This window comes from Myotis nattereri (assembly GCF_964212035.1).
Source record: "Myotis nattereri genome assembly, chromosome: X".
Classification (NCBI taxonomy): domain Eukaryota; kingdom Metazoa; phylum Chordata; class Mammalia; order Chiroptera; family Vespertilionidae; genus Myotis; species Myotis nattereri.
In genome coordinates, this window is record NC_138078.1 from 149,793,095 (window position 1) to 149,802,168 (window position 9,074).

General features: G+C 57.8%; 2 protein-coding genes across 2 annotated transcripts; both read left to right on the plus strand.

Moving 5' to 3' along the window:
* Positions 1–239: 239 nt before the first annotated feature.
* On the plus strand, positions 240–3,096 carry LOC308511989 (erythroid transcription factor-like; the record flags this gene model as incomplete). The annotated part of the gene is made up of 3 exons (XM_081081795.1): positions 240–254; positions 2,134–2,259; positions 2,728–3,096. The coding sequence occupies 3 exons, from the start codon at positions 240–242 to the stop codon at positions 3,094–3,096; spliced, it is 510 nt and encodes a 169-aa protein (XP_080937921.1).
* A 4,193-nt stretch (positions 3,097–7,289) lies between these two features.
* LOC308511990 (erythroid transcription factor-like) lies at positions 7,290–8,821 on the plus strand (the record flags this gene model as incomplete). The annotated part of the gene is made up of 3 exons (XM_081081796.1): positions 7,290–7,298; positions 7,859–7,984; positions 8,453–8,821. The coding sequence occupies 3 exons, from the start codon at positions 7,290–7,292 to the stop codon at positions 8,819–8,821; spliced, it is 504 nt and encodes a 167-aa protein (XP_080937922.1).
* Between the last annotated feature and the right edge of the window lie 253 nt (positions 8,822–9,074).

Consider the following 9,074-nt stretch of genomic DNA (forward strand, 5'->3'; position numbering starts at 1 on the left):
TGGAAACACCCTCCTGACCCTGTGTCGGAAGCCCTGATGTGACTCTCTCTGACAGCCTTGGTGTGGAAGCCTTGCCCTCCCCTTGTACAGGAGCCACTGTCTTGACTATGGCTAGTGGCCACCACATGAAACAGCGTAGCTCTGGGGAGTCTACAGAATCCTGTAGCAGGCACTGCTATAGGCTTTTCAACCCTGCTCCCCTTTCTTCCTGACTCGCTCACTTCCCCAGCCTCGTTGCAATGCCAGGTGGACATGTGACAGTTCTGATCAATCGAGTGAGCAGAGTGGCATATGCAACTTCCAGGCCTGGCCCATAGGAACCTCTCATGGGCCCTCTTATGAGCCCTGGCTGGTGTTCTCAGTGGTTAGAGCATGGGCTTGTGCACTGAAGGGTCTCGGGTTTGATTCCCAGACAAGGGCATGCACCTGGGTTTACGTTCGATCCCCGCCCCAGTTGCAGCATATGCAGGCAGCTGCTGCCCTGGCTGTCCTGGCAGGGTTCCATGTTGCTGGGGTATCCATGGAGACCCTTAGCTAGGGTAGAACCCCACAAAGAAGCCATCTTAGAAATGGCCAGAAGCCTTCACGAGGCTCTGTGGATCACGTTCCCTGTGTATGTGCAGACCTGGGAACGTACATCCCCAGACTGCCTCATTGGGAATGAATACGGTAAGGAGGTGGGGGTGACCCTAGTTGAGTGGCCCATGGGGCTCCACAAAGTTATGCTAAAAGCCCATTGGGAAAAGGCTGCTGGTGGCTGCAGCTGCCAGAGTGACCACTGGGGCTCAGACCCAGGAGTCACCCAATGGCCAGCAGCTGCTCTGGCAACCTATGGGAAGGAAGGTGGGAAGGCTGGCCACCATGTGGGGCTGTTGGGAATCACTGCATCTTGAAAGCAGGATGGCTTCAGACCTTCTGTTCCCTTCTTTCTTCCTTCCCATACCCACCCACACCCCAAACAGTCTTCGAAGTTAATGCATGCCTCTGCTGTCTGGAGGGGACCCCAGGAGGCTCACCATACACCAGCTGGTCCTATGGCAGCACGGGGCTCTACCCTCCCGCAACTGTGAGCCCCACCTGGGAGTACACCGATCCCCAGGCCTTAGAAGATGCCTATGCAAGAGGCACCTTCCTAGAGAACATCAGGACACAGCGACTGCGTCCGGACCTGTTGGCGCTGGGGCCTGCGGTGCCTTCCTCCATCCCTGTCCCCAGCAGTGCCTACGGGCCCCCCGACTTTCCTAGGAGCTTCTTTCCACCAACCAGAAGCCCCCCCAATCCAGCGGTCTATTCCTCCGCCAACCTCCAAGGAACCCTGCCCCCGTCCACCTGTGGTGAGGTTCCCCGAAAGGGACAGGGAGGTTGAGGAGGGGGATGGGGTCCAAGGCAAAGTTGGGCTGAGCCTGGTCCCTCTTGCCCCTGTCCACCTCACCAGAGCCCTGGGATTGTGCGCCGTGCAGGGTGGTTCTGAGAAGGTGTGACAGCATGTGTACCAGGCACAGCGAAAGTCCGGCATTGCGAAAGTCCGGCAGAGCGAAAGCCGCTCCACAGTGCCACCTGTGCAATGCCGGTGGTCAGACGATGACCAGGCACAACAAGCCCCAAAGGCGCCGGGTAAGAGCCCAGGCCGGCCTCCCCTCACCCAGGTACTCTGTTCTCACTCCGGGCAGGGATCTCTCTCTGCCCTCACACTCTATGAGAACCCACATGCCCCCTCCCTGCCCCATCCACTCAGGGACCCAGCTCTGTACAGGAGTGTCTACCCTCAGCACACCCTCGGGCTGCAAGCAGGCACGCCGTCCACTCCCTGCACAGCAGTTTTCATCCTTGGCTACACACTGGGATCACCGTGGGGCCCTCCCGAGATGGGTTGATTTACTTGGTCTGGGGCGCTGCCTGGGCATCAGGATTGTTTTCGACTCCCCAAGTGAGTCCAATGTCCGCCAACGCTGAGAACCACTGATGAAGCACCCCACGCCATTTGGAAAGCCCCGGGACAGGAGGCCATGTCCTCGCCCCTCAGAGCACCCTCAGTCTATGCCTTGTCCAGGAAGCCCTGCCTGCACCCTGACCCTCACCTCCTGGGTCCTCCACCCCCCAATGCACTGACCCTCACATTCTTGCTGCCCCCAGAAGGTCAGCAAGCGGGCAGGTGCCCAGTGCACCAACTGCCAGACAACCATCACGGCAGTGTGGCGGCTGAATGCCAATAGAGACCCCGTGTGCAATGCCTGCGGCCTTTATTACAAGCGACACCAGGTGCGCCCTGCCTCTTGGAGCCTGCCCCCTGCACCCCCATCCCACTAACCTGGCCTTCCTTCTCCTTTTCCTTTCCTGTATTCTTCCAATCTCCCTTTCTCTCTTCTCCCTGTTATTCTACTCCCTCCTCCTTCCCTATCACCCTTCTCTTCTCTGCACCTTCATCTCCTCCCTGCCTGTCTTTTCCCTCCTGCTCCCTTCTCTCTCCTCCATTTCTCATTTCCTTCCCCCTCCCCTCTAGCCATCAGGTGGTCCTATGGCTAGAGGCTCCCTCAGCCTTTCCATTGCTTAGGGCCTCACAAGCTCATGACTCCTTAGGGCATTATCTGGGCCACAGCTGGGGCCTGCTCCCCTAGTCCTTGACCCAGTTCCCGACTCTGAAGGAGTGGGGTGGAGAGGGTGTCCCTGGTGGAGACACAGAGGCAAAAGTCTGAGGTCGGGGAACACTCATGGCCTCTCTTTCATCAGGTGAACCGACCACGGACCGTGCAGAAGGGTGGTATAAAGTCTAGAAAACCCAGGCCATCACAGAAAGAAAAGAAGCCAGTGTCGAGCCTGGGAGGCACAGGACCAGCGGATGCACCGGCTGGTGGCTTCATGGTGGTGGCTGGGGGCAGCGATGGTGGGAATTGTGGGGAAGTGGCCTCAGGCTTGAGATTGGGCCCACCTGATACTGCCCATCTCTACCAAGGCCCGGGCTCCGTGGCGCTGTCAGGGCCTGTCAGCCACCTCATGCCTTTCCCCGGGCCCCTGTTGGGTTCACCCACAGGCTCCTTCCCCACAGGCCCCATGCCTCCCACCACCACCTGCACTGTGGAGGCGCCACTCAGCCCATGAGGACACAGAGCATGACTCAGAGCAGGGGTAGGGTCCCTCTCGGTGTGGAGCCAGAAGTTTCTACAACCCAACCTCTGGGCCCCCCACAGCTCTTGGTCTGGGCCATCAATGATGTGTAAAATAAATCATCAGAGTCCTGAAGTTGGAGGTGTGAGTCTGAGTGGGACTGAATAAAGAGCCGTGGTAGGTGGGGTGTGCAACGGTGCCTGTGGTTCTCTGGTGATGGCGTGAGGCCCTGTGAGACAGCACGTGTCACCCTTCATGATAATGGGTTATGATGTGCAAGTATAAGAGTGTACTAGTATGTGAGACCACGTGTGACAGCAACCAGGGTGTATGATACGGCGTGTACCTGCACACGTCATGGGCAGAGACAGTGTGGTGGCTGAATGCTCTGTGAGGTGGTGACCATGGGGGTGAGGTTCTGAGAGATGGTGTGCATGACACCAGACAACTGTGAGAAACGGGACACCAGTGACTGTATGAGAGGACGTGGGGGTATGTGTGCAACGGGGTGTGCTGAGGCAACATGTGAGGCTGTGCTCATGTGATTGTGCACCATGCAGGGTGGTTCTGAGATGGTGTGACAGCATGTGTACCAGGCACAGCATTTGCTCCATAAACATTTCCGGGATGCTCACCAAGGGCTGTGTAGGACGGAATGTGGAGACCTGAGGTACTGCGTGTCAGGAGGTCTTTGTGGGTGTGGCAAGGGCAGCACTTGTGTGCAAGCATGTGCCTGTGAGCGTATCGCACATCCTGTGCCCTGTCACAGTGCCTCCGAGTGGCTGACAGCGTGAGCAGCTCTGTACACTTGCTTGTGGAGGTATCAATCTATATACAGGTGCAAGTGAGGGGCCCACCTCCAGGGGACAGAAGACATGTTCAGGACAGGAACGGGAGGCCAAGAGTGGGGCTGGAAAGGCAGCCAGCAAGAAGGGCAGAGGCCGGTCTGGGACCGTGAGGTTGTCCATGGGCCCTCCTGTCACTCATCTCTTATCTCTCTCGGCCCAGCTCGGCCTGCAGCCCTGTGGGAAATGGTAGAGAAGGAGGGGGAGATTAGGAGGACAAAATAATCTCTAGGGGGGATATTTAGACCCCATAGGTGGTGAGCTCCCCACAGTGCCAACTCCCTCCCCAATGCACCCACTCACCTGGGATGTGTTCTTCCATGGAACAAACCCTCACACTGGAGCATGCACAGAGTCAGGTGACATCCTTACCCAGACAGGTTAAGCGTCTCTCCCAAGGCCACACAGCTGGTGGCACAGGGCTGAGCCAGGCTCCATGACTGAGCCCCCCCACTGCCCAGAGGCTCCTAACCGCAAGCAGCCCTCGTTCCTGAGCGCTCACTGTGGTCAACAACAGCGGAAGGCTCAGGTGCTTTCCTTCATGAACAGCTGAAAAAATACTCTAGTCCGGCTGGTGTGGCTCAGTGGTTGAGCGTCAGCAGAACAGCATCCCTTCAGCTCGTCAGCACACTGGCCCACTGAAGAACCACAGTAGTCCCTGCTCATGACAGGGATTGTCCAGAACTTCCCTGGCCGCTCCACACAACCCCAGCCTCCTCATCCCGTGGGAGCCCCTGTCCTCGTCTTGAACAGAAACCTCTTGCAGAACCTGTGCTGGACAGGCCCCTGGACCCGCCGTGTTCAGGAGCCCCGGATCCCCAACTCCTATCAAAACGGCAGCCCAGCCTGGTTCAGGAGCCTCTCTGATACTGGAGCTCTCAGGGAACCCTTTCTCTAATCCACAGGAAACCCATCCTGACCCTGAGCAGGATCACCGGTCCTCACCTTCTACAGGAGGCACCCTGTCCTGCCACCACAGCACAGGAACCTCCGCCTTCCCTGGTGGCAGGACAGAGCCTGCCCCACCCACCCTTATAGAAATGCCTGGCCTGACCCTCTTCATGGGACTCCATCTCTATAGGAATCCTGCCTGGACCTTGGACGGGACAGCTCTGTCCTCACACTGCACTGCAGCCCTGCCGTCCAGGTAGCATTTTACAACCACTTGGCTCATCTTAAAATCTAGTTCTGAAACCACCTCCCTGACTCTGTCTGCAGAAATTCTCTCTTACCACTGATGTTTCTATCCCTCTCCCTTCCTCTCTGAAATCTTTAAAAATATATTTTAAACAAAGAAACCCCCATCTGTAAACTCTTTGGGAACCCTGATTGAGGTCAGGAGCCTTGCTTACATCATTGACAATGACCCCTGACGTCACTCTGCACAACAATCCCTACCTCACACGCTACCCCACAGAGTCCACAGGAACCTGCGATCCAACTCCCAATGTGAACTTCAATCTTGAACTTACATGGAAAACCTTTCCTGAATCTGTGGGAGGCACCTGTCCTGACCCCCTAACTTTAAGTCCACACCTCATCCTATACAGGCACCGACAGCCTCACCTGGCACAGGACCCCCTGCCCAGACACTGTGCAGGGCTTGCTGACCTAACCCTGTGCTGGCTCCATGGCTCTGACCCTCTACAGGAAGCCTTGCCTATAACAGTGCTGGATTCTGCAGAAACCTTTCCCTGACTTCCAACAGAAATCCGCAACTGGACCTGTATCGGGAATCTCTGACCTGATCGTTCATAGGAACCCCTAAACTTGCCCTCTGGAAACACCCTCCTGACCCTGTGTCGGAAGCCCTGATGTGACTCTCTCTGACAGCCTTGGTGTGGAAGCCTTGCCCTCCCCTTGTACAGGAGCCACTGTCTTGACTATGGCTAGTGGCCACCACATGAAACAGCGTAGCTCTGGGGAGTCTACAGAATCCTGTAGCAGGCACTGCTATAGGCTTTTCAACCCTGCTCCCCTTTCTTCCTGACTCGCTCACTTCCCCAGCCTCGTTGCAATGCCAGGTGGACATGTGACAGTTCTGATCAATCGAGTGAGCAGAGTGGCAGATGCAACTTCCAGGCCTGGCCCATAGGAACCTCTCATGGGCCCTCTTATGAGCCCTGGCTGGTGTTCTCAGTGGTTAGAGCATGGGCTTGTGCACTGAAGGGTCTCGGGTTTGATTCCCAGACGAGGGCATGCACCTGGGTTTACGTTCGATCCCCGCCCCAGTTGCAGCATATGCAGGCAGCTGCTGCCCTGGCTGTCCTGGCAGGGTTCCATGTTGCTGGGGTATCCATGGAGACCCTTAGCTAGGGTAGAATCCCACAAAGAAGCCATCTTAGAAATGGCCAGAAGCCTTCACGAGGCTCTGTGGATCACGTTCCCTGTGTATGTGCAGACCTGGGAACGTACATCCCCAGACTGCCTCATTGGGAATGAATACGGTAAGGAGGTGGGGGTGACCCTAGTTGAGTGGCCCATGGGGCTCCACAAAGTTATGCTAAAAGCCCATTGGGAAAAGGCTGCTGGTGGCTGCAGCTGCCAGAGTGACCACTGGGGCTCAGACCCAGGAGTCACCCAATGGCCAGCAGCTGCTCTGGCAACCTATGGGAAGGAAGGTGGGAAGGCTGGCCACCATGTGGGGCTGTTGGGAATCACTGCATCTTGAAAGCAGGATGGCTTCAGACCTTCTGTTCCCTTCTTTCTTCCTTCCCATACCCACCCACACCCCAAACAGTCTTCGAGGTTAATGCATGCCTCTGCTGTCTGGAGGGGACCCCAGGAGGCTCACCATACACCAGCTGGTCCTATGGCAGCACGGGGCTCTACCCTCCCGCAACTGTGAGCCCCACCTGGGAGTACACCGATCCCCAGGCCTTAGAAGATGCCTATGCAAGAGGCACCTTCCTAGAGAACATCAGGACACAGCGACTGCGTCCGGACCTGTTGGCGCTGGGGCCTGCGGTGCCTTCCTCCATCCCTGTCCCCAGCAGTGCCTACGGGCCCCCCGACTTTCCTAGGAGCTTCTTTCCACCAACCAGAAGCCCCCCCAATCCAGCGGTCTATTCCTCCGCCAACCTCCAAGGAACCCTGCCCCCGTCCACCTGTGGTGAGGTTCCCCGAAAGGGACAGGGAGGTTGAGGAGGGGGATGGGGTCCAAGGCAAAGTTGGGCTGAGCCTGGTCCCTCTTGCCCCTGTCCACCTCACCAGAGCCCTGGGATTGTGCGCCGTGCAGGGTGGTTCTGAGAAGGTGTGACAGCATGTGTACCAGGCACAGCGAAAGTCCGGCATTGCGAAAGTCCGGCAGAGCGAAAGCCGCTCCTCAGTGCCACCCGTGCAATGCCGGTGGTCAGACGATGACCAGGCACAACAAGCCCCAAAGGCGCCGGGTAAGAGCCCAGGCCGGCCTCCCCTCACCCAGGTACTCTGTTCTCACTCCGGGCAGGGATCTCTCTCTGCCCTCACACTCTATGAGAACCCACATGCCCCCTCCCTGCCCCATCCATTCAGGGACCCAGCTCTGTACAGGAGTGTCTACCCTCAGCACACCCTCGGGCTGCAAGCAGGCACGCCGTCCACTCCCTGCACAGCAGTTTTCATCCTTGGCTACACACTGGGATCACCGTGGGGCCCTCCCGAGATGGGTTGATTTACTGGGTCTGGGGCGCTGCCTGGGCATCAGGATTGTTTTCGACTCCCCAAGTGAGTCCAATGTCCGCCAACGCTGAGAACCACTGATGAAGCACCCCACGCCATTTGGAAAGCCCCGGGACAGGAGGCCATGTCCTCGCCCCTCAGAGCACCCTCAGTCTATGCCTTGTCCAGGAAGCCCTGCCTGCACCCTGACCCTCACCTCCTGGGTCCTCCACCCCCCAATGCACTGACCCTCACATTCTTGCTGCCCCCAGAAGGTCAGCAAGCGGGCAGGTGCCCAGTGCACCAACTGCCGGACAACCATCACGGCAGTGTGGCGGCTGAATGCCAATAGAGACCCCGTGTGCAATGCCTGCGGCCTTTATTACAAGCGACACCAGGTGCGCCCTGCCTCTTGGAGCCTGCCCCCTGCACCCCCATCCCACTAACCTGGCCTTCCTTCTCCTTTTCCTTTCCTGTATTCTTCCAATCTCCCTTTCTCTCTTCTCCCTGTTATTCTACTCCCTCCTCCTTCCCTATCACCCTTCTCTTCTCTGCACCTTCATCTCCTCCCTGCCTGTCTTTTCCCTCCTGCTCCCTTCTCTCTCCTCCATTTCTCATTTCCTTCCCCCTCCCCTCCAGCCCTCAGCTAGTCCTATGGCTAGAGGCTCCCTCAGCCTTTCCATTGCTTAGGGCCTCACAAGCTCATGACTCCTTAGGGCATTATCTGGGCCACAGCTGGGGCCTGCTCCCCTAGTCCTTGACCCAGTTCCCGACTCTGAAGGAGTGGGGTGGAGAGGGTGTCCCTGGTGGAGACACAGAGGCAAAAGTCTGAGGTCGGGGAACACTCATGGCCTCTCTTTCATCAGGTGAACCGACCACGGACCGTGCAGAAGGGTGGTATAAAGTCTAGAAAACCCAGGCCATCACAGAAAGAAAAGAAGCCAGTGTCGAGCCTGGGAGGCACAGGACCAGCGGATGCACCGGCTGGTGGCTTCATGGTGGTGGCTGGGGGCAGCGATGGTGGGAATTGTGGGGAAGTGGCCTCAGGCTTGAGATTGGGCCCGCCTGATACTGCCCATCTCTACCAAGGCCCGGGCTCCGTGGCGCTGTCAGGGCCTGTCAGCCACCTCATGCCTTTCCCCGGGCCCCTGTTGGGTTCACCCACAGGCTCCTTCCCCACAGGCCCCATGCCTCCCACCACCACCTGCACTGTGGAGGCGCCACTCAGCCCATGAGGACACAGAGCATGACTCAGAGCAGGGGTAGGGTCCCTCTCGGTGTGGAGCCAGAAGTTTCTACAACCCAACCTCTGGGCCCCCCACAGCTCTTGGTCTGGGCCATCAATGATGTGTAAAATAAATCATCAGAGTCCTGAAGTTGGAGGTGTGAGTCTGAGTGGGACTGAATAAAGAGCCGTGGTAGGTGGGGTGTGCAACGGTGCCTGTGGTTCTCTGGTGATGGCGTGAGGCCCTGTGAGACAGCACGTGT